This window comes from Equus przewalskii, chromosome 7, assembly GCF_037783145.1.
Source record: "Equus przewalskii isolate Varuska chromosome 7, EquPr2, whole genome shotgun sequence".
Lineage (NCBI taxonomy): Eukaryota > Metazoa > Chordata > Mammalia > Perissodactyla > Equidae > Equus > Equus przewalskii.
Window position 1 is genome coordinate 7034333 of NC_091837.1, and position 27472 is coordinate 7061804.

The following is a 27472-nucleotide window of genomic DNA, read 5'->3' on the forward strand; positions in this document are numbered from 1 at the left end:
ATCAAGTAGGTAGCTAGCCTAATGATAAGCTGATTCTGTGGAAACCAGAATGGAGACAGATCAGGTCTTGGTGACTTTATTAACTGGATGAAACCTCACCTGAAGCCCTTGCCGTCATTGGACTTTTTGTTATTTGAGTGAACAGATTCCCTTCATTGTTTAAGCCAGTTGAACTTGGGGTTTCTGTGACTTGCAGCCCAGAGCATTGCAACTCCCAACTGATATTACTGTCTCATAGCTTTTATTTTTTTGATATTTAATGCCATAACTATGAACATTCTCCATGTCATTCAACACTATGCTACATCACTTTAAACAACTGCATGGTTTCCTATCCTATGGAGGTACCATCATTTATTCACGCATCATCTGCTGCGACATGCTTAGGTTGTGTGTCCAGTTTTTCACCATGATAAACAGTGTTTTGTTTTGTGTTAGATTTTATTTTTCCTTTTTCTCCCAAATCCCCCCAGTACATAGTTGTATATTTTTAGTTGTGTGTCCTTCTAGTTGTGGCATGTGGGACGCCGCCTCAGCGTGGCCTGATGAGCGGTGCCATGTCCGCGCCTAGGATTCGAACTGGCGAAACCCTGGGCCGTTGAAGCAGAGTGCGCGAACTTAACCATTTGGCCACGGAGCCAGCCCCACTAAACAGTATTTTGATAAACAATCTTGACCTAACAATTGGTCCCCTCTTTGATGATTACTTTGGTTCAAGTTCTGAGAAGTGGAATGACTGGGTCAAAGAAAGGTTTTTAGGGTTTTGATTTATTGAGTCAAATTGCCCTTCAGAAAGCTTGGATGAATTCACACTTCCACAGCAATAAACAGAGTTTTACACAGAGCCTATGATGTCAATAATTTAGAGAGAACCAATTATATTTACAATATTTACAGAGAATGTATTTATATGGAATATTAAATAATTAACAATTTAATTAAATAATAAGTAAGAGCTCTAAGTCTATAAATCTTTACACTAAAGTCAGCAAATGTGAACTAGCAGGATACCCGCAAAGGGCTCAGTGCAGACCTGACTTAACCATTAGGCTCAGTATCAAGGGCCTACGATACTTCTAGGGGTCCACGAAAATGTTTTAATTTTAATTTCTTTTAAAATTGGGGGAAAAGAATGAATATCTAATAGTAATGAATCCAGTCAGGATTGTATTCATCTTTTTATTAAAGCAGTTGTAAGATCCCATTTTTAATATATTTTTTTAATGGAGGAAGGGGCCCAGAAAGGCAAAAATGCCTAGGGTCCATGAAAGTCGTAATGCAGCCTTGGTTTGATGTTGAGAAGGATTCTGAGTCCCAGTCTAGATTCAGTGGGAAAGAGAACTGCCATCAATTTGCTGTGTCTGCCTTAGGCTTGAAGATGCGGAAGTTGCATCCTGATCTAGTCATCTTTCGTTTGCTGAGATGAGCACAGAGACGTTTCTGGTTCAAATCCCAAATCCACAACTTAATCGGTTTACCTTTCTGAACCTGTTTCCTAACCTACAAAACGGAGTCCTGGGGCCTTTATGAGGTAAGAAATGAAATAATGAAAGCTGACACTGTGCCAGGTACTGTTCTAAAGAGCTTTACGTGTATTAACCTTTTTATCCTCTCAGCCCCTACAGAGTACTCATATTTCTGTTGCCACAATGTGTGCTCCAGGGCATTGAAACCCAGATGAGAATTTCATCCAGAGAAATAAAAAACACAAAGATTCCCCAGGCCTCAGTTTCCCCATCTTCAAGCCGAGCGTCTGCCCTAGAAGCTCCCGTATCCGTCCGCAGTCGGCCCGCGCCCCCTGCCGCCGTGAGGGGGCACTGTCTGGCCGCATCTTGCCGGAGGGTCCACGCTCTCGGTCGGCAGAGGGAGCGTGGACACCCCCGCGACTGCGAAAGAAAAGGCCTGAGGGCCAGACGGGAGCCCGAACGCGCCAGGAGCAAGCGGGAGGCCCCCACGCAGGCCCCGGGGCGGAGACCGAGCGCTGGGGGCGTGGGCCCGAGTGGGGCGGGGCCTCGAGCGGGGCGGGCCAGCCGCGGGCCCAGACGTGGCGCAGTGGCCGGGCGATTCACCTCTAGCTCACGGATCATCCTCGGCCCGGTACCCATGCACCTCCCGCTGCCTCCGCCGCCCCTACTGCTGCTTGTCGCGGCAGTTGCGGCTGCCGCCACCACCTTCCGGCCCGACTGGAACCGTCTGCACCGCCTGGCCCGAGCGAGGGTAGAGGTAAGTGAGCCTGCCCCCAGCCTGAGGACCACCACCCCTCACCCTTGTGGCCCCTTAGCCTTGGAATCACCGCCCGCTGTGGCCCCAGGACCCTGTCGACTCCGATATAGGCGCCGGGACCAACCCTCCCGCTCCCCAGCCTCAGGATGCCCAGCACCCACCGTGCGATCTTGCGGCCTGGAAATCTGAACCCATCCCCCAGTTCCCCATCCTGTCGGACAGCAGGCCCCCAGACATGTTGGCCCTGTCCCCTGACTCTTCACCCTGCCTATGACTCTCCCAAACCTGCTTTCTGGAGCCCAACTTCCCATCCCCCCCAGCACTCCACTTTTTCCTGGAATTCCTCCCCCACCCCAGTTCCGGTTGGTCTCTCTCCCATTGCCTGTGGCAGGGAAGACCTGGGCGCCAACCCCCCCCCCCCCATGTGAAAGCCAGGGAACGGGGCTGGGAACTGCATCACCCAAACTTCTCAGCAGCCCCCCACGCTCCCCCGCGAGGAAATTACCCGCCAGAGTCCTGTCTTGTTGTGTGACTTGGAGCGTCGCAGATCCTCTGTGGGCCTTAGTTTTCTGTCTGACAGAGGAGAGGGAGGAGGAGGGGGGACTAGAATGGGGGGTCCTGGGGTCTGGACTCCTGCTGGGAGGTGGCTCCCCCTCAGGGAGTCCAGGGAGGGGCCCTCCCATCCTCCCATGATGAGGAAGCAACCTGATGGTCTGTAGGTCTGGGCCGCAGGTGGCAGGGAGGGCCAGCTCTGCATGGGATGGGGCAAGGACCAGATGGCAGGTGTCTCTAATGGGGCCCTCAGGGCAGTTGTGAGCTCTTTCCGTCTGGTCTGCCTCCGCCCTGAGGTTCTAGGGGCCAAAGGCCTGGCCCAGGTCTCTACTGCCTGAGAGGATTAGGGTGATCATTTCTCTTGGGCGTTGGGAGTGAGTCAACAGTCAGTAAGGTGTGCAGGCAAGAGCCCCAAGGCTGGTAAGTGCCCTTCGGGTCTCTGGCCTTGCTCTTCTTTTCCCCTGGTGTCCCTAGGCCTCAGTTTCCCCATCTGTACAGAGTTCCCCCGTCTGCCCACAAGGGGCCTCCCATCTCCACACCTTGGGAACTTCTGTTCCAGGGTTAATCCACAGCCCCACCCAACTTGGGGATCAGCGTGAAATGGCCTTGAGGGTGTGGTTGGGACAGATGTGAGGGACTCCTGAACTATCCCATTTTGTCCCCCTCCAGACCTGTGGGGGATGACAGCTGAATCGCCTAAAGGAGGTGAGTTTGAAAGAAGGGGTCTCCAGCTCTGTTTCCCCAAGCCTTTTGGGGGTGGGCAACATAGTCTCAATGGATTGGGTGGGGAAGGATCCCTGGGCTGGGAGTCAGGAGCCTGCACCCACCTCGGTGTGTGACCTCACTGGGCTTCAGTTTCCCATCAGTACCTGGAGGGGTTGGGGTCTGATGCTCTGGTTCCTCCCTAGGTGAAGGCCTTTGTCACCGAGGACATCCCATTCTAGTATCCTTCTTGTGTGCCAGGGGAGGGAGAATGGGGAGAGGATCTGGGAAAATCTCCTTCCACTTAACTTCGAACATAGGGATGACATGGTTTTCATCTGACAAGTGGAATTGATTGGTAGTGGCTGCCCAGAGAATTCTGAGGTAGTCTTGGGTAGGCAAGAGAAATTGACTAGTGATGACAGACACAGGAAAGAGAGGAGGGCCCTTTACTTCTTTGAACCCTAATTTCCTCACATGTAAATGGGGATCCCTGCCTTACCTGGGCAAACGAGGCAGTGCTGTTCACATTAGCAAGGCCCCGGGAGACCCCACCTGCCTCGGTCCACGGCTACCCACCTTAACACCATCTCCAGCCACAACCTGGTAATGAAACACCTCCCAGGGGCCGACCCAGAGCTGGTGCTGCTGGGTCACCGCTACGAGGAACTGGAGGTGAGACCTTGGGAGGGGGACAGAGGGCGGGGCGAGAGGCGGGGCCCAGCGCGCTGACCCCACCCCTCCTCCGCTTCAGCGAATCCCACTCAGCGAAATGACCCGCGAAGAGATCAACGCGCTGGTGCAGGAGCTGGGCTTCTACCGCAAGGCGGCACCCGACGATCCTGTGCCCCCCGAGTTCCTGCGGGCGCCCGCTAGGCCCGCCAAAGGGTCTCCGGCCCGCGCTGACCTGTAGGTCCGGAGCCCCAGCACCCCCCTGCCTGAGCCCTGGGGACAGAATGAAGCGTTCAGCGTCCCGGGAGCACCTCCCTCGCTGAGGGCCGACGCTCGGTCCCGGAGCCGGCAGGGATGGAGTTGGGGGTTCCTAACCCCCCTTCCCTCCCCAGCTCAACTAAATCCCCTTCCACCTTAAATTGAGACTTGACTCCTTCCTTGCTGCGGGCGGGTGGAGAATAGGAGCCTCCCGAATACCCCCAGAAGAGCCCCATACCCAAATGCCTGGTTGCCGGAGTGGGGACGGGGGCACGACTTGCGGGGCTGCAGTCCATTTAACCACCCAAGAGAGGCAGAGAAGAGTCAGGGTCGTTGAAAACCAATAATTTATCAAAACGCTGCGTGTGTATGCGGGGCACGGTGTCGCGACAGACAAGGCAGCGATGGGCAGGCGCACAGGGAGGGGATAGTGCCTGGATGGTGGGGCAGCTTGCCGCAGGCGGGCGGTGGGGGCGGGGAGGCTAGACATTCTTGCCGCGCAGGCGCAGCTCGTGGCGCCGCAGGTGGTTGTAGAGCGACTGCACATAGGTGAAGACGCACTTGGGGTCGGGCTTCTTGCCCATGATCATCATGTCATCCACCTCCACCAGGGGCACGCAGTCCACCAGCATCCTGCGGGGAGGGGGCACGGTGGTGCTTGTCAGCGCTGGCCCTGCCTCTTGTGGCGACCCTCCACCTGGAGGTCTTTTCACTGCCGCAGCTTGATGGTCTTTCATAAACTCCAGATTCTTGATTGACTGAATGGGGTAAAAGCCTTCCAGGGAAGCAGGAAACCCCAGGCCCCACTCACTCAAGCCTGGAGGCACCCCTGTGGGGACCGAAGCCAAGCAGGTGGAGGTGGGATGGAGGAGAGGAGCGCCGTGCCCCATCCCGGTCTGGGCAGGGTCCGTGTCTCTACCCCCAGCCCTGGGGAGGTCCTGACTCCCGACCTCGCCCGTGTTCTGGCCACCCTCAATGGCACAAGCCTCTCAATTGGGCCGTTGCATCCGGAGGGGGCGGGGCCGTTAAATCTTTCTCTGAAGCCAGGACCCGCCCAGTGACCCTCTGGGCCTGGGATTATCTACCAGCTGCCTGGCCTGGTACCTCCTGCAGAGAGGCCCAGGAAACCCTGTCCTTGCTCCAGGGGACAATCTTGCTGCTAGTGATGGAGGCCAGGGAGTGAGGGGGGAGGGCGGAGGAGGTGGGTAGCGGCAGTTCTTTAACCCTTACCACCCACCTCAGGTAGAGCAATGGAAGCAGATGATAGGACCAATACAGACAGGGCCCTCTACAACATGCTTAGGGGGTGGGACCACCCTTCTGTCCATCCTCCAGAATGCTAGCTGCACTTTACAGATGGGGAAACTGAGTCACAGAGCAGAGGAGTTGTTTGTTTCAAGCTCCACAGCTTAGTAGGTGCAAGGCTGGGCTTCATGAGACCCAGGCCTCCAGCCCTGGGTGTTGGCACCTACCTGGAGCCCCCTATTCCCCACTGCAGGAGCTCTCTCCCCACTCTGGGGTGAGTGGGCTGCAGCTACTAAGCAACTGACAGCCCTAGAGCTCTAAAGCTAGAGTGTGCTCCCTGGCTCCATTTCCCCTCCTCTCCCAGGGCAAGACCTACTTCTACTTCTACCCCCTCCCATCTGCCATGCCTGGCATATAGTAAGCATGCAGTCAATGTTGTGAAGTGAGTCTCCATTGGCAGGAAAGGCATAAGGGGAGGAATTGCTCCTGTTCCCAAGACACCCAAAGGCCCATGACTACCTCCCATCTTGTGCCTTCAAGGTCAAACCTGGGACCATGGCCTACTCCCAGCTCACCTGGACTCCAGGGAGGAAGCCTGTTTCAGTCCAGGCTGTACCCGACTTGCTCTGTGACTCAGTTTTATTGCGACAATATAGTCATTCTCTGCCTCATTTGAGACCTTGGAAATACTTAGGATGAGTGAGGGGTTCCTGACTCTGTTGCTGATGTACTACGTCCCCTTGGGGTCGTCTCTGCCCCAGACGGGGCTTGTTTCCCCAGCTATACTGTGGTGGGGAGGCAGCCTGTCTCTGCAGCTTCTTCCAGCTGTGGCTATCTCTCCAGGGATCCCAGCTTCCCTCCCCCAATGTGGAGCTCCCTCCCACCCCTGGTGTCTTCCCTGGAGACCTTATAAAGCCATTGTTTACACTGGGGCTCACGGCTCGGGGCTCCAGTGACAGGCCAAACACCAAGCAATTCAAGCAACAGCACGGCTGAGTCACACTTTCCAACTGGATCAGGGCCGGGCTGGGCCCCTCTCCCTTCAGGCCAGCTTGCTGGGCAGCAGAGCCTAAGTCCATATATGACCTGGAGACAGCACCAAGTCCAACCTCCCCTCACCTGCATGGCTTCTCTGAGTGTATGTGTGCATGTGTGGGCTGCCCCTCACAATGGCTCCAGGCCCTGAGGGACATCTGAGTGTACCCCTCATGAGCTCTGTCCCTGACTCATTACTTCAGGCAATCCCCTTGCTCCCTCTGGGCCTCTGTCTTTTTTTTTTTTTTTTTTGTCTATGAAATGGGTGGGAAAAGTGATGGGGCAAGGAAAAGAGCCACTACATGGGGAATCTGGAGTTCTAGTTTCTGGCCCCAGCTCTGACCTAAACCTCTTGGGACACTCTGAGCCACCTCTGTCCTTCTCTGAGCTCCTTATCTGTAATGGGCAGTTAGCTCAGGATCTGAATTCTCTACTGTAGCCCTGAGGTAACCACACAGGAAATACTACAGCTGGCTTGGGGATCCAGGACCCCAACCAGAAACATGTTGTTAAAGTGGCCTTGCTCCTGAGCTCCCCAACTTGGAGCATGGCATCACCAAATCCCCAGTGCCCAAACTGGAGGCCTGGGAGGCTTTCTTGACCCGTCTTCTCTCTCCCCAAACCGGATCCATCAGGAAGCCTGTCCCTCTCCTTAAGCTGCTCCAGCTGTCTAGTCCACCCCCTCCCCATCCCTCATCCAAAGGTTGTTCTAGAATGCTAACCAGACCACATACATCTGCCTGTTTGAAAACCTTTTATGACCCTTGTCCTTAAGAGGAAGTTCAGACTCCTGACTGGTCCCTTCCTCCCCCTCATACCCAGACAAAACTTCCTTTCCTTCCTGGGTGTGTCATGCTCTCCATCTCTCTCGCCCACAGCCCTGTGCAGAGGCTCATCCCTCTGCCTGGGACACCCTCTCCCTCCTTTAGCCTGAACTTGTTCAGATCCCAGTGTAGTCTGCCCTTTCTTCAGATAGCTGTCCTGGAGCAGCAGGCTGGGTCAGGTGCTTCCCCTGGGCTCCCTCTGTCTTAATCCTGCTCACCTGGGTTATCAATGCCCATTCTGGAGAATGGTCTCACCTGTTAGGCCCTGAACTGCCAGAAGACAGGGCCATGTCTGGCTCCCTCTGGCTCTTCTCAGGGTCCCCTGCTTCCCCCACCCACCTCCGGGGCCTCTCTTTCTGCCCCGCTGAGCAGATTCCAGCAAAGCAGGGCAGGCAGGCCAGGCGGCGTTTCTCACCGTGGGGCCCCGAGCAGGGGTTAGGGCTTTTTGGTTTTTACCAGCCCCTTCTGGACCAGACAGCGGTAGAACTCCTGGATGTACGTGTACACGCACTTCCAGTCAGGCTCTCGAAGCCGCACCATGTCCTCTGTGTCCAGGAGCTGCGGGCAGTCCGCATGGGTCCTGGCGGGGGGGGGCCGGGAAGGGGCAGGGAGGCGGGGCCCGGGCAGGGAAGAGGGGGAAGAGGCAGAGAAGAGAGAGGGGAGGAGAACAGAGACACACACACATACACACACACACAGAGACATGAGTTCAGTTACGTTCTCAGTGCCGCAGTCTGCCAGCCTCCCGCATGCCCCCTCCCCATCGTGGACGTGCCGCTCACTACCCATCACTAATGGTGTGCGATGCAGACAGGGGTGGGGGGGCCAGACCAGTCACAGGTGCAGAGAACTCTTTGGGCAAGCGGGAATGCTGGGTGGGGGGCAATGGCGTTGGCGCCAAGGTTGGAGAGGAGGGCTGTGCCCCAGGGAGGGGGGGTGAGGGAGGCGTGAGAGGAAGTGGAGGGAGGAGGAGGAAGAAATCTGAAGGGAACCAAAAAGAGAAACGGAGAGAAGGAAAGACAGATAGAGGAAGGTGCTGAGGGTGAGGTGAGCAGACGGGGCAACGATTCCAAAGTGGAGGGCTTGCTGATGTCCTATATAAGCCTCTGGCAACACCTATATAGGCTGGGCGGGCACGGTGCCCGGGCCAGGAGCCTCCTTTTGGAATCTCCAGCCGGGATCCCGTGGGAGCAGGAAGCTCTGGTGATAGTGGGAGGAGAACAGGACAGAGGAAGGGAGAAAGAGAGGGAGAAGGGGGCAGAGGGAGGATGGAGGGGATATGGACAGGGCCACCTGGTGGGCCTTGGCCCGGGCTGGTAGGCGGGCCTGCGGCTCCTTCGTTCCGGCGGGCACCTGGCATACTCAGCAACGAGTGGGTGGGGTGGAAGAGGACAGGGGCTTTCTGGGGAAGGGGGTCTCAGCCGCAGCCTGACAGTGCGGCTGGCCAGCTCCAGGGGGCCTCAGGGCACCTGGGCCTAGCCCAGATGCCCAGCCCCAGATGCCCAGCCGACACCAGCAAGGCTGGGGCCCACACTTACTCGGCGGATGAGAAGGCCACCTCGAAGTTCTGGCGCCGGTTCTGCGGGCTGAGCTGCCCGTAGTCAAAGGCCTCAGGGAAGAAGTTGTGCACCAGGGCACAGAAAGCCATCCCGTCACTCCAACTCGAGGAGAAGTTCTGGATGTCCACGTGCTATGGGTGGTGGGAGGACTGGTCAGCTCCCCCATACCTTCTACCAGCCACCGTTTTAGCATTCCAGACCTAGGGCAAGTGGGCTCAGAGAGGCCCTGTAGCTTGCCCAAGGCTGCACAGTGGGTGAGTAGTGAGAACACGAGCCTCCTTCAACTCAGTTTGTCAACTGCCATGTCTGCTACTTACTGCAACAGAGCAACCAAGAGGCCCAGCACCACCCAGCTAAAGCCATGGTCATGCCTCCATCACTCCTTCCCTTATATATAGAAATTTACCAGTGCCCCCCAAGGAGCAATGAGAAGGGGATCCCAAGGGTGGGGTCTGGCCCTGAACCGTGCCCACCATGCAAGGGGCCCTCAGGCTTTGCCACTTAATCACTTATTCTGTAATCTAGGGCACGTTATGTGTCCTCTTTGAGCCTGTTAGCTCATCCCAGACGAGGGCTTCCCAATTGCCCTGCCAGGCATGGTGGCTGTGAAGGGTGCGGAGGCGGGACGGGGGTTGGGGGTGGGCGGCTGAGAAGGAGTTCAGCCACGAGGGAGGTGCTGAGCTGTGGTCTGCGGGGTCCGCCAGGCAGCCTGGCCTCATAGAGCTCACCTCATAGCCACGCGTCTTGGCTCGGCACCAGTCCAGCAACATCTGCTTGATGCTGTTGGCGTTGGGGACCCCGAAGCTGGTGGAGCGCTGCACGGCTGCGCGGGGTCCGCCAGGGCTGCTGAGGGGACGGTGTCGGGAGCGGGGTCACAAGGGCAAGGGGGAGCCACCTCTGTCCGCCCACAGAGCGGGTCCCAGGCCCCGCCTTCCCTGACCTTCAGGCTCCACCCACCACAGCTCCAGCCGCGCCCTTCCCGTTTCTGGCCCCGCCCACCACTGCCCAGCGCGCTCCGCCCCTCGAGCCCCCGCTGACACTTACCCCGCGGCGCCTTCCTTCTCCAGCTTCTCAATCATGGCCTTGCGCGCCTGGGAGGCCGAGGTCTTGGGCAGGCTCTGCGCCTTCATCAGCTCTTTCTTCTTTTCCGCCTGGCGCTTCTCGAGCGCCGCCAGGCTGCCGGGCCGCGGGCTGGCCTCATCCTCGCGGTCGAAGATACTGGGGGTTGGGGGTGCGAGTGTTAGGCCGCTCCTGAGCCTCGACCCCCAATCGCCAAGGGAGAGGTCTTGTCGCGCTCGACACCCTATACCCTGCGGCATCTCCACGACCCGCAACTTGGGCCAGCAAAGGAGGCGTCATCACACCCATTTTACAGAGGAGTGGACTGAGGCTCAAAGGACAGGAAGATGGGAGCCAAGCTCTTTCAACAGACTTGGCCCCTGGGGAGTTCTCTGAGAAGGCTCACTGTATCATCAGGTTACAGGTGAGTTCAGATCTGGGCACTGTCAACCAATAAGGACGACGAGTGTAATAATAGTAATGGTAATAATAATAATAGCTCATGTCTATTGAGCCTTTCCTTTGTGCCACTTTAAACTTCACAAGAGGAGGGAGGGAGGGACTCTTATCATTTCCACTAAAGAAGAGGAAACTGAGGCCTCTGGCTTCAGATTTCAGAAGCCATGGGGGGCAGTGTAAGAACCTGAACGCAGGCCTCTCTGACCTAGAGTCCCCTCTGGTTTCCAGCCTGAGTGCTGATCCTACCAGCCCCACGTCCTCTGTAACACAGGGGTGTGTCCCTCCCTCATGGGGTGAAGGAGTAGCCCCGTGCTCTGTGACGTGGGACGTGGTCTGCAGACACTGGGAAGTGGCAGTGCCACCAGGCAGCTCAGTGTGGCAGGTAGGCCTCTCTAAGGGTTCAGTGCTATCACTGCCACTCAGAGCTGTGAGACCCAGAGCAAATCGCTGGCCTCCCCCGGGATTAGGTGAGATCATGAGGGGAGCAGGAGTGGTCTGACTCCCACCTGCCCCTCCCTGGCTGTATGCATATCACATCCCAGCACCTCGGTCTACCCCTCGGTAGAAGGAATGTGCACTGACGTCCCCTGTGGCCTGGGCTCACCTGCCCATCTTCTTGGATGATGAGGAGGAGAAGGTCTTGGTTTGCACCATGGTGCTGCCGCCACCATCTGCAAGAAAGGGGAAGAGGAGCAGGGTGAGGGCCTGGGCTGGACGTCAGGAGATGGGGTGGGGAGCTATGGGGCAGGATGGTGGTAGCCACAGGCAGAGAAGAGAAAGTGACTGCTGGACAGAGAGATACACAGATGAAAGTACGGAGAGAGAGCTTGAGGAAGAGCCTGAGGAGGCAGGCAGGCAGGCACAGGGCGACGCCGGGCGGCCTTACTCTCCGAGCGCCTCACGAAACTGGACTCCACGGTGGTGGTGCGGGCCGTCTGTTTGCCATCATCTGGAGGGGCAGGGGATGAGAGGAAGGGTGTGAGAGGCATGGGGGCCAGTGGAATGGACGTGTTCCCACCCTGAGCCCTGCTTGGCCCCTTACTGGAGTGGACGACCCGCTCAGTCTTGGTGACAGTGCTGACAGCTGAGCCGTCGGCTGCCCGCTGGCTGTGCCGCGTGGTGGTTTCAGTGGCTGTGTTGCCACGGCCCTCCCCTGGCCGGGCCCGTGCCTCTTGTAGCCGCCGTTCTCGTTCCTTGTCCCGCTGGTCTGGGGCAGGGGGTGCCCCATGCATGCCCAGAAGGGACACCCATCACCCACACAGCACATATGCATGGGCACACGGGGTACACAAGATGGGGTGGAGGGCAACTTGTTAGAAATACCAAAGACACAGGGACAAGGGTCTCTCTAGGAGTAGCTGGGGGTGAGGGGATAGCCATAGCTTGGCAGGGAGTAGGCGTGTGTGATGTGTGGTAATGGACTCGGCAGAAATGGGGGAATATGGAATAGCTGAACTCAAAGGGGGAGTATTTAGATCCAAGAAGGGAGATTCTATGGGAATGAGTAGCTGAGTCTGGTGGGAGGATCTAGATCTAGGGAGGGAGTAGCAGAGTCCAGGGAAGGAGAAGCTGGGTGAGGGCAGTAGTTGAATGGGCCTTCAAATGGGTTTCACTGGGGAGAAGAGCAGCTAGAGGAAGAAATATCCAGGTCCAAGCAGGGAATAATTGGAGGTATCTGAGAAGGAATTCGATCCAGGGAAGAGTAGTTGAGAAGCTGGCAAAGGGGGTAACTGAGCCTAAAGAAGTATGTGGGTGGGGATAGAGGCTGGGTGGCCATCAGTGGGCCCTGGAGGAAGCAGCTGGATTCAGAGAGGGAGTAACTGAGAGTATCTGGAGAAGCAAATGAATCTAGAATCTGAGGGAAAGAATAGCTGAGTTCAGGGAGGAAGTAGCTGGAGGAGGAAGTAGCTGTGCCCAGGGCAGGGGAAGCTGGGTCGGGGCAGAGGCCAAGGTGGTCATCAGTGGACCTCAAGGGGAGAGAAGCAGCTGGGAGAAGGCGTATCTGGATTCAGGGAAGGAGTAATTGACAGAACCTGAGAAGCAATTTGATCCAAGGAGGAGCAGCTGAGAGAGAGAGAGAGTAACTGGGTCTAGGAAGAAAAGAAGCTGATTGGGGATGGTAGCTGGGGTGGCCAGGGGGAGAGAAGCAGCTAGGGTGGGAAGCAGCTGGATCCAGGGGGAAGGGGCCAAGGAAACAGCTGGATCTAGAAGGAGAAGCTAGGGAGGGCAGTTACAGAGCTGGAGTGTCCACAAAGGGACCCCAGAGTGGGGGGAGCAGCTGAGGAATGGAGTAGCTGGATCCAGGGCGGGGCAACTGGCTCTCTACCTCTCTTCCTTTGTCGGAGCTCACGTAGTGCAGCCCGGATGAGCTTCCGCTCCTCAAAGTCTGTAGTTTGATCCAGCTGCAGATAGAGCCCCCGTCATTGCCCACCTGGTGCCTGCTGGTCCCCGTCCCCTGCCAGCCCCTAGCCCACCAGACCTGGCCATACCATCTTGTCCAGGACACTCTCATCCTCGATGGTCATCAACTCCTCAGCACGCAGTGGGCTCCGCCTCTCTGGTGCTTTGTCCACTTGGGTCTGCTTGGTGCCATTGGCTACTTCCACTGCTGCAGATGGGGGCTCTGCTGGCTCTGGCTCCATCTGTGGGGTGGGGAGAGGTCATGGACTTTAAGCAAGGGTATACATGAATCCAACCATGCCCCCATGGACAGGACCTGGGGCTGCTGGCACAGCCTTGGAAATAACCACTAGCCAGCCAGACTGCCTGTCCAAGGATGGCTATGTTGGTGTCAGGCTCAGGGCAGAGGAACTGAGAGCCTTGTAGGGCTTCCCATGTACCCAGAATTGTGTTAATACAATAAACAGGGGTAATAATAGTGATTGCCATTCAGTAGTGAGCATTAAGGATTTTACTATCCCTATTTACCAGAAGGGAAAATTGAGGTTCAGGGCAGCTGAATAACATGCCCACAGTCCTTCCATAAGTGTGATGCAGCTTGGGGTCTGAGCTGAAGGTATCTAACTCCTGAACTTGAGTTATTTCTGCTGCTCCATTCCCAGCCCCCTCCCAGGCAGGCTGTGCTCTGTCCTGCCAGTTCCCAAGGCCTGGGTCCTCCTGGGCCAGTGCCCAGGCAGCACATGCCCGCCCTCCCCCCTCAAGGGGGCTGGACCAGGGCCTATAGGCTCCTGACCAGGTGTCTGACTGGGGCTGTCCAGAGCCAAGTCCTCTCTGAAGCTCATCCCTGCTCCCTGCCCCCAACTGGGAACCACCCCCTAAAGGGCCTCCAGCCCCAACCTAGCCCCTGACCCCTCCTAGGGCATTTCCCCAGCCACATATAGACAAGCCACTTATAGACAAGCCCCCAGCCCAACTATCACAGCCCCGCCCCTCCTGGCAAGGCCTTTCTGTCTTCTGTAAGGGTAAGGAGAGCTGAGGTGGCAGCTGTTCAGGGAGGCTCAGCCTGGCTGGGGCAGGGGATGGGGGTAGGGCTAGGGGCTGGGCCCTGGCCAGGGGCTGCCAGGGCAGCCACCACGCGTGCCTCAGGGCCAGGAGCCTGGCGCACTCTCGCCTCAGTCTTGGAGCATTAGCGCCCCAGTCCCCTGTACAGATAAATAAACTGAGGCTCAGAGAAGGTGGGAGCACACCTAAGGTCACTCAGCAGAGGCAGAGCCTGGCTCAGAACCACCCCCTCCCCCAAGCCCATAGGGACTTACAAGACTGCTGCTGCGGGCAGGGCCGGCAGAGGAGCGGCGGCGGGTGCTGAAGGCAGGTGGGTGGGCCACGGGGGTCCCAGCATCCTCGGCCGCCTGGAAGAGGGCCTCAGGGTCTGCAGCGGCCAGGAGCAGCTCGCTGGGCTCCAGCTCAGGCTCAAGGTCGGGCACAAGTGGGACCCCCAGCCGCAGGCTCAGCACCTCCACCTGCCTGCCCAGTGCATCCAGCCGCCGGCTCAGTGCTGCTGTCTCCACCCGCAGCTCTTCAGCTGCCCTGGCCACTGGCTCCACGGCTGAGGCAGCTGCCTCGGCTGCCTGGGTCACTGCTGCCCGGCCTGCCTCAGCCACTGCCCGCAGCTCCTCCAACGCCAGGCCCAATCGCTCCTCGAGGGCTGCGGCCAGCTCAGACCCGGGCCCTGGGACCCCCGGCATGATGATGGCGGGGGGTCTATGGCGGGGTGATGATGGGAACAGTGGTAGGGACTGCTGCCTCTGGCTGGCAGTGTCAGAGTCTTTGCAGCTGGCCTGAGGGCGAAGGCAAGGGCAGTGGGCCTGCCCCGCCCCTGCTGGCCTCCCAGTCCATCACCCGCCAGCTGGGGCTGCAGCCCAAATAGAAACCTATTCTGGGCTCCCTGTGGAGGGGCAGCGGGGGAGGGGTGGCTTGCCCAAGCAGGCAGACTGCCAGGCCTGGCCCTGGCCCTGCAGAGATCACATACCCACAGTACAGCAAGGCTGCACCCGTTCTGAGGGATTACCAAGGCCAGGGCCCCAGGCCCCACAGGTGGGGAAACTGAGGTGGGGAGCAAGGAATGGGCCTGCTGGGCCATAATGTGCATTAGCTGTGAGGATCTAGTCTGGATCCACTCCTTTGCCCTCACGCCATGCTGCTTTAGAGAGCCCTGAACAGATGGGGGAAATGGAGGCACAGGAAGGTGGGACTTTGAGCAATCGGCTGTCCAAGTGTCTTGTCCCTGAGATAAATGTCTTCTGGCCCATCTAAGGTGCTCAGATCCAACCACAGACTCTGAGCAAGTGCATTATAGGCACATTATCTGCTTCCCCTTGCTTCTAGGTGGGGAAACTGAGGCACGTTGGCAGTATCAGACCTAGGGCTCACTCTGGCACCTCCCACCCACCCCAAGGGCCTCAAACACCCCCCTTCCTTGCTCCCTTGGCAGAGCGTAGTTAGTCCTGCTGTGTGTGGAGAAGCGTGCTTTCTGGCCTCCACCCTCTCCCTGTCATCCCTGAGAAGGCCCAAAGGTGGCTCTAGCCATCTCACCTTGGCCAAAGTCCCATTCAGTCCCTGGTGCAGCACAGAGGGCATTACCTGGGCAGCTGGTGGCCTGCTGGGGATCCCCGACTGAGCTCCCAACCCGCCGATCCCAGGCTCGGGAATGAATAATGGAAGGGTGCAGCGTATTCGGTTCCCGTGGCACCTGCTGGGCTGCTGCCTCACCTGACTGGTGCCCCTCTGCCTGTCTGTCCCCATCAACGCCCCCCCAGAGATGTTGACGCAGATGCTAATCACTAATCTCCAATCTCCTAATGGGCCAGGCTGATCTTGGATGAGCAGATGAGCAGCTCTGCACCTCGGGGGGTAGGTCCAGTGTGGGGTAGGAGTAGAGCACGGGGGCTGGCACAGGAAGAGGGCAGCAAGCCCTTACCACCCTCTCTGAGCCTCAGTTTTCCCGTCTCCTCATTAGGAATGAACCAACCAATTTTGGAGTAAGGATCAGAGATCAGCATGTGGGAAGCTTAAGGCCAAACAGAGTGAGTTTCTGATGCGTCTAGTGACTGATACGCTAGGGTCTGGCCTTAGCTCTGCCACCACTGGCTGAGGACTGTGGACAGCCACCTTCTCTCTGGGCCTCAGTTTCCCCGTGTGTGCTGTGGGGGAGGAATGGAATAGAGGAATCCTGCCAGCCCGACACCCTGAGGCAGTCTACATGAAGATGATGGATGGTGAGGCTGGTGGGGTGAGGATGGGCTCACCTTAATGCTGTAGCCTCCCCGGCTACCGGGGGAGGCATGGCTGAAGCTGGTGACGTGAGTGACACCGCCCAGCTGGGCCAGGGTCCCAGGGCTGCTGATATGGGTGATGGTGCTCTTGCCCCCACTGCTGGTGCTGAGGAGGGTGGGGGGCGCCCGCAGCCCCAGCGTCAGTTCTGGAGAGGAAGAAGAGCTGCTGTGAGGATCAGGGGGTCTGGGCAGTGCCGGCCAAAGTTGATGGCACCCCTTGCTCCCAGGGCACCCTTTGGAGATGCCCTGAGCCCTGGCCGCAGCACCTGTCCTATGTGCAGAGCTGGGCGGCTACAGACACTCATCCCCAGCAGTGGGGAGGCTAGCGGGGAGGCCTACCTGCCCTCTGGTTGCCTGTGGGCAGCAGCACCCGGCCCGTGGAGGCCTGGCCTCGGCCATCCTTGATCTCGATGGTAAATGTGGTCTTCATACTGGCCCCTGGTTCGGCAGTGCCGACGGCCACGGGCAGTGGGGCACTGGGCTCCTCTGAGCGGGCCACGGGCCCCCCTGCTCTGTTTTCAAGGGGCCTGGCAGCCAAGCCCCGCCCCCCGGGGCCCTCCTCCCGTCGGCAGCTCTGAAGCTGGGCCAGGGGCTGGGCTGTTCCTCGCTGTTCCTTGCTGAACCGGGAGGAGGTGTCACTTGGGCCCCGTGAGGAGCTGCTGGAGGAGGAGGCAGGGGTGGTGCTGATGAGGGAGGGGCCCAGGAGCCTTGCGGGGGTCGAAGAACTTAAGGCCGCCCGGGGTGGGCCATCCTGGAGCCCAGCAGCCATAGGAGAATCAGATGTGAATTTGCGTACGCGATCCCGCACGGAGCCAGCCCGCTGGAACGGGGAAGGTCCGCTGGCAAGGGGGGTGGGTTCTAGAAGGGATAGGAGGGCTGTCAGTGGCTGAGTGGGACAAGGACTGCCCAGAGCCTGGGGTAGTGGGAATAGGCAGTACCTCGGTTCTGGGCTGGCTGGCGGGGGCTAAGCACGGACAGGGAGCGTTGGCAGGGACGGGGTCCAGCCAGGTCTGGCAATATGAGGAGGCGATGGTGGCCATGTGGAAGAAGAGAAAGGAGAGTGGATGGGGGGCTCCACTCCTCATAGTCCTCTCCGCCACACCTCCTCAGCCTCCCAACCCCTTCTTGCACCCCGGTCTCCCCATTCCGTCCTGCACCTCCCACAGCTCCTAGCCTCCCCTCAGCTGCCTCTCTCTTATAGGCCCCTCCTTCCCCTCCCGCACTGACCCCAGGATGACTTGGACACTCCTGGGGGCTGGGGCTAGGCTTGGGCTGGAGGAAGGGTGCCTGGATCCTCCCTGCTGATGGGGATGGTGGACACCCCCGTGGCCAGCACTGCCCATGGCTCCAGCTGGGAGATGGGTGCACTCCCTTATTGGGGAAAAGAATGTGCCTGAGGCCCGTTGCCTTTCAAGGCTGCAGGAGGCCTCTGGCCATGGGTGGGGGGTGGGGACACCTCAGGGGCAATGGGAGGAGTGTTAGGGACTGCCTAGACCTGAGGAGGCTGGAGCTATCTAAGCACCAGAGCCCATTTTCCAGGCAGGGAAAGAGAGGCTGGGGGAGGGGAAGGCAGATGCCTGTAGCTACCCCTGCTGGGACCCTCACCTGCTCTCTTTGTGTCGGAGGGACCTTTGGTGGGGCCTTGGGCAGCAGGGGGCTCTGTGGGGCCAGGCAGGAGCTGCAGGGGAGACATGGCATGGGCAGGGCCTGATTCCCAGACCGAGGGGCTCACCTGTCTGGCATCCCTGCCCCTCGGCCAGACTCACCTTGTTGACTACCTGCCCCTCAGTGCTGGGGGCCACTGGTGGCTCCTGGGGCTCAGAGCTGGTGGCCCTGGGTGGGCTGGAGGGTGGCTCAGGGCTGTCCAGAGCCTCAGCGACAGGGCACTGGGCCTCAGCAGGCTCCAGTGGAGGTTCAGGAGAGGTAGTGGTGGGTGAGCTGTCGGGTGAGGCAGGTGGACTGGGTGTGTCCCCAGGTGGGACCCTCAGCAGGAGTGTCACTGTGGTCACATCCCGGCTGGTGCCTTCAGGAGTTGGGGTTGGCTCTGGGACCTCTGCCTGCTGTTCCTGTTCCTCTCGCTCCGGTGCCTATGGGGGACCCAGAGGATGCAGCCAAGGCTCCCCAGGCTGGCAGGTGCCCAGGGCAGGGCATGCAAAGCAGAGGGGCTGGGCATGGCTCCCTGCCAGCACACCTGCATCAGCATGGGCACCAGCACACCACAAGTGGTCTCGGATCTTCACTTCCCACCCTCTTGGCACTGCCTAATCAAGGGCAGTTCAGAGAGGACCAGATCCTAAATCCAGGGTTGGGGATGACAAGAGACTTGCTGGGGCCTTCCAGCCTTAATAGATCCCGGGAGGGAGACCCCTGACCCCTGGCATCAACCTTGGGGCAGCGGAGGAGTCCTGCCAGAACTGGGGACCTAGCGGCCTCTGCTGGCCACTTAGGGAACCTGCAAAGCCTGACCTGCTGCCCACACCCCCTGAAGAAGAGAGATGGCTCTGTGAACAGCGCTCCACAATCAGCTGGGGTCTGACACGCAGGCCCTGGTAAGCGAAGGTAAGGATGCAGGCTGTCTGCTGGGGAGGTACCAGGGTCAGATTTGCATTTCAGGGAGATTCCATTGGCTGCTGAGTGGAGGCTGGATGACCAGCATGGGGGTGGAAGTTAGGTGTGGAGGCAGAGAGGCCAGCAGGGAGGTCAACAAGGGTGGCAATGGGAGACGGACATGAACTTGGGAGCAGTGTAGACAGGCTGGCTTTGAGGGGAAGGCCTGGGTAGAGACAAAGTCTGGAGTGGGGGACATATGGCTAGAGGCCTGAAATAGAGCCCTGGTGTCCCCCAAACACAAGCTGGGGGGCCCCTGTCAGTCAAGTACCAGTCTAGCAAAGATACACGCATTCTGTGCTGCTGGCATCTGTGGGCAGAGGACACTGGTCCGCCCTCCTCCACGCCCACACCCCTTACCTCACACCGTTCCAGCCTGTGTGTTGCTCGCCCCTTGCTGTCCTCTCTTGAGCTGCTGTTGGAACGCCCGCTGTACAACCTCCCAGCCAAGGTGGCAGCTGGAAGGGAAGGGAAAAGTGTCAGGTAAGTGGCCTGGGTGCTGTGAGCAGCATGCACCAGGGCAGGGCAGGGCACATACCCTCAATCTCCTGGGCCCGGACACGGCGGATGGCAGCTCGGATCAGCTTGCGTTCCTCATACTCACCAGCACCTCGCAGCTGTGGGTGAGAGGCAGGTCACGGGTGTTGGGCTGTGGAGTCCAGGTCTTCACCTGCCCTGTCCCCATCCCCTGCCCGGGCCTGGGCCTCACCAGTGCTGTCAGCTCCTCCACATCACTCATGGACTCCAGCTGCCCCGCCAGCTGTGCCAGAGCAGCCCGCTGCTCGGCCTCCCGCTGCTGAGAGCTGCAGGAACATCATGACTGTCACCCCATGGTCAGATCATGGAGGACATGGGCTAAGCGTAGGAGCCAGGACAGGGTACCCAGAACCTTGGCAGGGGGGCATGTTGCTGTGCACACCCTCTGGTTGCACGCGGGCCCATGCATGCCCATGGACATGAGCACTAATACCACATGCTCAGACATGCTGTCCACACAGGTGTGGCCAGGACACCATGACTGGCATGTTGTCCCTGCCCACAAACATCCCTGTGTATTCCCGACGCATGCCTGTATTGCCATTTGTACACCAAGATGGGCAGCAGCCACACCCGTGCTCATGCCTGCCTGCAACACGAGCTGAGCCCTGGCACATAACTACCCCACCTGTATGTCCAACCCCCTGCCACTCACTGCAGCCAGTTCTCCTTGTTGTCCTGCCGCTCTGCACGGAAGCGCTTGGATGCTAGGGCCTCCTCCTCACGCTCCAGCTCCTGCCGCTGCAACTCCCGGATGGCCGAGCGGATGCGCCGCCGCTCTGCCAGATCCACTGTGACCTCCAGCTGCAGGGCAGGCGGGGGCGAGGGGCAGGTCATTTTGGCTGCCATGGGCGGAGGGCGGGCACCAGCTGCCTACGGCTCATCCTGGGGCACAATGAGTGGTCTGTCTCCACTCCCTCTGCCCCAAGTCCGTCATGTGCGTGCCGCCCACCAAGGGCCTCAGGGGAGACCCAGCTCATGGCGCCAGGGCTCCTGGACAGCCCACTGTGCAGTATGGTTCATAGAGTGGGTACCAGCAACTGCCCACCTGTGCCAGGTGCCAATCCAGGCACTCCTTCTTGCGACTTGACTCTTGCCCCTCAGAGCCCTTCATCAAACCCCTGAGAACCAGGGAGTCATGGCAGGAGGAGAAGGGAGGATACGCTATGGGCCCCTAACAGTGTCCCAGGGGAGGGAAGGGTGATTTGGACAGCTGGAGCCCACCCTGTGGGCAAGGGAGACTCCCATGCTCTAGTCCCAAAGCACCCCAGCCCCGCTGGGAGGGTGGCAGCCTTATCCACATTAGACAGATGGGGAAACTGAGGCATAGGCAGGGGTGCAGGAGTCTAGCTCCTGCTTAGCTAGGGGCTATTTTTTCCCCTGCGCTGGCCCAGCTCTAGCCACCAGTGAAGTGGCTGGAGCCCAGAGTGGAAGGGCCAATTCCCCCAAACAGACAAGGCAGCTGGCATTCGGGGCCACCCAGGGCCCTAGAGAGGAGCATCCAAGGGGATAAGTGCTCCCACCAGCTTCTTAGCCCCTCAGTCCTTAGGAAATTGGGGGTGGCTGGTCTAAACAGGTCCAGGAAAGGGCACCTTCTCTCGGCAGAGTCAGCCAATCCTGTTGCCTCCCCCACAGCTCCACCTGCCATGGAGCCTCTGTGGCTCAAGGGAGAGAGGACTGGCCCAGGGCCCTCAGGAAGATAATGGCAGAGATAAACCTCCAGTGTGGGTCTGAGTCAGATGGGAGCAAGTATAGGCAAGGTGATTTCCTCTGCCTCACCCCCCAAATCATTCGGGGGTGGGGGTTAGGGCCCAGGAACCCTCTACCCTTTTCCTTTTTAGCCTCCTCCCCGATCATTCCTTCCTGCTCCATGGGGGACCCATGTTGGGGGTGGGAGGGATAGTTTTCAGCAGGGATTATAGGCTGGCCCAACTCAGCCATGAGCTCACTTGTCCCAGTCTGAAAAAAGTAGGGAGAGCCCTGGGGGACAGAGCTCTCCAGGGTCCCTTCAGCTCTGCCTTCCTGAGGAGCTATGGGAGGGTCCCCTGAGGCTGAGGCCAGAACCCCTAGCTGGCTCCAGCCCCAGTCCAGGGCTTGCTGGGTGGTTAGAAGCATGTCCTTAACCTCTCTGTGTCTCGGTTTTCTCATTTGCCAGGTGGGACAATGGCCACACCTCAAGGCAGTGGGTGGGGATGGGGTCAGTGACTTGGGGTCCCCCTGAATAGCTGAGGATGCAAGAAGCAGCACCCCCCCCTCCCCCGCTTGGTTCCAGCCAGTCAGGAGGAGGGGGAGAGAAGTGACGGCAAATGAGGACAAGATACCCAGAGGCATCAGTAACATTTATTGAGAATCTGTATGCCAGATCCTATGCTGAGCACCCCACTTGTCCTAACCTCACAGAAACCTTAGGCACTTTATTACTCCCTTTGATGGATGAGGAAAGTGAGGATCAGGGAGGAGAAGTGATTTGCTTACCATCAAATGACCTGAGCCAGCATTGGAACCCAGGTCTGACTCTGGGGCCTGCCCTGGGCTGAGGATAGCTCTGTTACTGGGGTCTGTGTGTCATGGTGGGTAACCTGAAGACCCCGATACTGTGTTGGGGACCCCTCTAGCCCAGACTGGAGATGCCATGGGGCCCAAGGGGACCTGTTATAGCAGAGGGAGGGAGAATGAAGCTCACCTTCCCACCCCCCAGTCCTGGCCTTGCCTCAGGCCCAGAGCCCTCTGGTACACTTGGAGATTGGGGGCCTGAGGGGACAGCTGGTCCAGCCCCTACTGTACAGATGGTAAAGAGGCTCAGAGACTAGCCCTTTGTCTCCTGGGCCCCTCTTTCCAAAGCCCTGGGCTCCTGAGATGGGGTCCTCGTCCCTGAAAAAAGCGTGATGTGGGAACTTGGCCACCTTTACAACCCCTGGGAGCCTCAGTGTCCCCATCTGGAAAATGGGAGCTTCTGTCTGATCACCGCCTCCCCCGCTCCCCAACTGTAGGTGGGGCAGCGCTGGAGAATGGACAACCTCATTCCACTGGTCACCCTCCCGCATGACCCTTCCCTTTGGGCCTAGAGGCAAAGGTCCACCCACAGTGTCCCTGCTGTGTGTCCTGTGTTCCCAGCCCTCTCAGGCCCCACCGCTGTGTGTGGAGGAGGCTGTAGGAGGGAGGGAAGGAAGTACAAAGCACCATTGTCCACCAGGGGGAAAGGGAAGGGGATGGGGCGGTTTCCGAAACTGCCCAGTGAAATTCTCCCGGGAGGAAAGAGGGCGCTTCCTCCTCCTGGGGGGCCGGGCCTCCGGGTACTTCCAGCCCTCGCTGCCGGGGGCGTCTAACAGGCCCTGGCGTCTCCCCACCGGCACAATGGAGGAGACTTCCCAGGCCTTCGCTCTGTCCCAGCTCCTCCAGATGGGGGACCGGCCGGCAGTGGAGCGAGGCCTCGCCAGGGGGCGCTGAAGGCCCGCAGGCCCCCTCCCGCGGCCCCGCCCACGCCGCGCGCGCTGGGCGCAGAGTGGGTGCCAGACGGGAAAGCCGCCGCCGCCGCCTTCCTTAAGGTCCTCGGCTACAGAGCGCAAAGCGAGGTTCACAGCACTTAAGAAGCTACCCCGGGTCACCCAGCTAGTGAGTGTCGCAGCCGGAACTCGAACCTGGGCCCGAGGCAGGGGGCGTCCCCGATGTGGCGGAGGGGCGCGCGGCGTGCACGTCCCCAGGTGCCCCCGTCCCGCGCAGCCCCCCGCCCCGTCCTCAGGAATGTGCGGGAGCCGAGGCAGGAAGCGGCTACCGGGTCCCCGAATCTGCCCGACGCTGGGGCGCGGGCCAGCTTTCCCTTATAAGGTCCGGCCCCGCGGGGAGGAGCCCGGCTCAGGGCGCCCCCGTTCCTGCCACGAGGCCGGCGGGGGCCGGGACGGCGCGGGCCGGGAGCTTCGGCAGCGCCCGGGCGCAGTAATGGCGGGCGCCCGGTGGCGGAGGAACCAGTCCCTGGGTGGGAAAGACCTTGGGTGGCTTCGTGGTCTCGTTAGTCTTTTCCCAAAGAGGAGGGCAGGGGCAGGCTGACTCTCTAGTCTGGCTTCTTTGAATCCTTTTTCCAGCGCCCAAACCCCATATGAGGGTGGGGGATGGCAGCTGGAGAACCCTGAGCCTCAGAATGAACCCCTAGAGATGGGGATGCGCAGAGACCTGGCTTTCTCTCTAGAACGTTCTGCCGCTGTTACCCGCATTAGGATTCTGACCTCCTCAAGGGAGGTCGCGCTGACGTGGTGGGAACTCTTGGAAACGCATCCCCTCCAGGCTGCACACAGCCGGCTGTGGCGGTGGCAGACAGAGTCTCAGGTGCTGGTCGGAGGGCACACAGGCTGAGTGCCTTGGGTAGGCCGCCTGGTGACTGGGCTGGGCTGGCTGGCTCCAGCTCCTGCCTCCAGAGGAATGGTATGGGGGTGGGGTGGGTCACTTGCCTTCTCCTAGGGAAGGTAAATCTTTAATTTCCCCCTTGGACAAGGGTCAGGGGCTGGTGTTTGGGGCTCTGGCCCCTCCTCCAGTTCAGCTACTCCGTGTCCTTGCTGGTGGGCAAGTGCCTGCCCTTGTTGTGTTGCTTCATTGCCTCTCTGCGCGTGGTGGTGATGGGGGGGGGGCGGGCATTAGATAGGACGCTCAAGAAGCAGCTGAAGAAAGGGGATAGAGTGGCCCCATCCTTCTTTCCCCTGAAGATCTGGGCCCATGCCTTGTTTCGTCCCCATGCCAACTCTAGGACCACAAATCCCCCCTCCCATTTTATAGGTAAAGAAACTGAGGCTCAGAGTGGAAAGACGACAGACGGAAGTCACAGAGCTCATAAGGGCCCCCAAGGCCTGTCTCTCTCTATGGGCTCTTCCGACCTTGACTTTCCCAGGACTCTTGGTCCCCCATGTCCCCCTTTGGGATTGTTTGGATCCTGGCACACGCTCTTCCTAGCTCGGTGCCCTTGGGCAGAGGATTTCATCTCTCTGAGCCACAGTGTCCTCCTGGCTCTTGGAACTGCTGTGACCATTCTATGAGATGGTGTGTCCAGCACCAAGCCTGCCCCCTGCTGTGCCCTAGCATTGTTAATCATTGCTGCTACTATTATCATTGGGCCAGCCTCCAGGGGTGGGTGCTGCCCAGGCTGTTGCTTGGGAGAGGCAAATCCAGCCTCCCCACACCTGTGGCTGCACATGGGCGAGTCCTCAGCAGTTACTGTTTAAACAGGTGGTGGCACTGGGGGGCTGGGAGGGACTAGGCCTCAGCACCTGCCATGGACAAGCACATGCCACCCGTGCCCCTGCATCAGCCACTGGGAACAGACCTAACCCTGTTCCTCTGAGCCTTCCTCCTGCCCCCTCCGCCATCACCTCCTCTTGTCAGCTGAGAGGTAGCCTGGACAGGCCCTGCCTCTCTGGCTTGCCTGTTGTCACAGTAGGGATGATAGGGCCACTTACCAGCTTCCGCAGGGCTCCCTCATCCAGCCCAGCTAAGGCCTCGTCTGCCATCTCGCTGGCCCCTAGCTCCGTCAGTCCCCTCTTGGTGAGATTCCCAGTGCCCGTAGCACCTGATACCAGCTCAGGGAATTCTGCAGGGGATAGACATGAATCAGGCCTGCTGGGACCTCTAGAAACTCCGGGCACTTGGGCTCCGTGTCTCAGTTTCCCCCTCTAACCCATGGTCATCCATTGGTGTCCCGTCCTTGCTACCTGTGATGTGGCTCCTGGCTGGGAGTTGCCCTCTGCCCTAGGGTAGTGTGCTGGAAAATTAAACAAACCAAAGTAGGAGTGCCTGGTTCCAGCCCAGCCAACCCGACTGCCAGCCTGCTGTGTGGCCTAAACTGGGCCCTCACCCTGTTTAAGCATCAAACAGGGAGGGTCAGGACCTAGATTGAGAAGCCTGAGCCCAGCAAGGCTCCCCCAAGCTGTGCTCACCACCAGGGGGTGCCTGCCAGACTCCACAGTTTCCTGCCCCACCCACCCATCCCCAGGGCCTGTCCAGCTCCCACCCACCCCAAAAGTTCAGCCTCTGGCTGTGAGCTGAGCTGCCACTGCCTCTCTCGTTTTCCCAGGTGACTTAAGCCATCGGAGGTAACTGTCTTCCAGTTCTTGAGAAGAGCACTTTGTACACATCCCTCTCCACTCCTCTCTTTCCTGCCCTCCCCCTGATGCCAACTGCCCTGACCTCATGAAGCCAGGTGTCCAGGCACCTAAGTGTGCCACTTCACACACTTAGAATTCAATTCCCTAGCTGGTAGGGCCTTCAGAAGCTGACTCGTCCAAGCTCTGGACTTAAGCACACTGAGGATTGGAGAGGGATTTGTCACAGAGGGAAGAAGGATCCCAAAAGACCCAGAGGGCAGGGATAGATTTAATCAAACTTTTGGCTGCCTCTGGCTTCTGAAGCCCCCTTGCCCCATCACTCCCTCTTGCCTCATCACTGACCATAAACATGGCCCCCTAAATCCTGGCCCAGCCTCCTAGTGCAGCTCTTCCCTTCCTCTGCAGCCCTAATGTCTTTCTGGAATTTGAGGGCCCACTGCCTGACACACCATAGGTGCTTAGTTAATGTATGGTGACTGAAATGGCCCCAGGATTGCCCTCTCTCCTATTGATTCATCCCTCAGTCATCCCTTCCCCTTCCCCAGAACGGTCACTTGTCGCATCACCTCATCCGGTGAATGGGTCTGGGGGGATCCTAATCCACACAGTTGGGGTTTGTCAGACCCTGTCTGTTCAAGTCGCTGCTTGCTTTTCCCATCCCACTAGGCTCGGGCAGGTGTCAACCTCCCGACCTACCTCTGTTGGGCTCCTTGGCTCTTACCTACCTACTTTGAGATACCCCCCCCCCCCCAGCCCTAAGAGTGTCATTCAGCAATCATCAGACTTAGGTTCTGTGGACACTCATATTCCCCCATGTGTTCTGAGGGGCAGGGGTCCCTAATGCGCAAGCTAGGATGTCCAGGGGGCTGTGGGAAGCCTCTTTCTCCTCAGGGATTCCCGCTGCTGCCCCATTCCAGTCCATGGCTCCCTGTCACACAGTCTGGAGTCCCCAGAGATTGTGAGAGGCCTCAGAGGAATGTGGGAGCTTCCCCAGGGTGTCTGCCCCCATAGACTAGCGACCCTGGGGATCGTGAAGCCTCCTGGAGGTCCGTGGGCGTCCTCTCCCGCGGTCTCAGAACCTTGTCCCATGGCTTAGAGCGCCTGTGCCTGGGTGGGGGATCCTAGGTTTGGGAGTCCCAGAACCCACGTCCAGATAGCTGAGTTCCACCCCGGGACCCGTCGGGGGTCCTGGCGCTGCCTAGAGGCCCGCACACCCACCTCTCAGTCTGGCTCGCCCGTCCGGCGGGGGCTCAAGTTAGGTCACTTGGGGTCCGACAGATGGAGTAGGAACGGTCAGGCGGAAGGCGCCGCGACCAGGATCCCAGGCCGGCTCAGCAACCGTCCTCCGGATTCTGCTAGCGCCGCCCGTCCAGCGGCGCCAGCAGACTCGCCGGCCCCGCCGGCCCCACCCCGCGCCGCCGTGCCAGCCAGTCTTCGGGAGGGTCCCGCCCACCCTTGTGCCCCATTGGGGAAATTCAATTTGGTGGCCACGCCCCCGCGGGAGGCTACGCCCCTTGTGGGCCGGGGTTGTAGGGGATTGTAGGCTGGGGGCCACTGCCGCCTGGGCCTTTGGTGGTCCGGAGGGCATCGGCAGGAGGACGTAGCTTTGCGCCAAAGCTGGGGTAAGTGGCCCGGGGTCGTCCGAGTCGCAGAGCTTTCAGGACAGTCCCTCTCCGCCTCCCTCTTTGTTCGTAAGACCGTGTCCCCTCCCCCGACTCCGCCCCCTCCTCACGTCAGTGCCTGGGTTTGGCCGGCGCCCCCAGGCTGCTTTCGGGACACCTGGTCTGGGCCACCTACCTCAGAGCAGGGACTAAGTGACTGGCAGCACCTTGACCCTATGTTGGAGAATCTCAGGGCCCATCTCAGATAAAGCAGGATCAATCATGTAACACATCTCCAGCTGACACACCTTTGCACAGACA

At 59.2% G+C, this 27472-nt stretch overlaps 2 protein-coding genes and 1 long non-coding RNA gene across 11 annotated transcripts in view; 2 read left to right on the top strand and 1 right to left on the bottom strand.

The window, feature by feature from the left end:
• Nucleotides 1-1977: 1977 nt before the first annotated feature.
• Nucleotides 1978-4568, top strand: SELENOM (selenoprotein M). Its single transcript, XM_070628503.1, has 5 exons — nucleotides 1978-2223; nucleotides 3445-3480; nucleotides 3684-3718; nucleotides 4074-4152; nucleotides 4232-4568. Exons 1-5 carry the CDS (start codon nucleotides 2104-2106, stop codon nucleotides 4388-4390), a joined length of 429 nt encoding a protein of 142 aa, XP_070484604.1. The 5' UTR covers nucleotides 1978-2103; the 3' UTR covers nucleotides 4391-4568.
• Nucleotides 4569-4737: 169 nt separating this feature from the next.
• SMTN (smoothelin) lies at nucleotides 4738-27234 on the bottom strand. Of its 9 annotated transcripts, none has more exons than XM_070628496.1 (21): nucleotides 26769-27234; nucleotides 24906-25036; nucleotides 20120-20268; nucleotides 19637-19730; nucleotides 19466-19544; nucleotides 19288-19385; nucleotides 18087-18407; nucleotides 17926-17998; nucleotides 17259-17330; nucleotides 16660-17178; nucleotides 16294-16466; nucleotides 13078-13230; nucleotides 12915-12990; nucleotides 11631-11795; nucleotides 11475-11537; nucleotides 11193-11259; nucleotides 10115-10288; nucleotides 9799-9916; nucleotides 9050-9201; nucleotides 7927-8091; nucleotides 4738-5040 (listed from the first exon to the last, which is right to left on the bottom strand). In XM_070628496.1, the coding sequence occupies exons 2-20, from the start codon at nucleotides 24954-24956 to the stop codon at nucleotides 7947-7949; spliced, it is 2742 nt and encodes a 913-aa protein (XP_070484597.1). In that variant the 5' UTR covers nucleotides 24957-25036; nucleotides 26769-27234; the 3' UTR covers nucleotides 4738-5040; nucleotides 7927-7946. The 9 variants fall into 9 exon arrangements, with proteins under 9 accessions (XP_070484597.1, XP_070484598.1, XP_070484596.1 ...); XM_070628497.1 differs by having other exon boundaries at nucleotides 9799-9913; nucleotides 26769-27183; XM_070628495.1 differs by lacking the exon at nucleotides 7927-8091 and having other exon boundaries at nucleotides 9799-9913; nucleotides 26769-27183.
• Nucleotides 27067-27472, top strand: part of LOC139084685 (uncharacterized) — a 55800-nt gene continuing 55394 nt past the window's right edge. Inside the window, exon 1 of the long non-coding RNA XR_011542252.1 lies at nucleotides 27067-27172. This is a non-coding gene — a long non-coding RNA (uncharacterized lncRNA). The remainder of the gene's footprint in view (nucleotides 27173-27472) is intronic.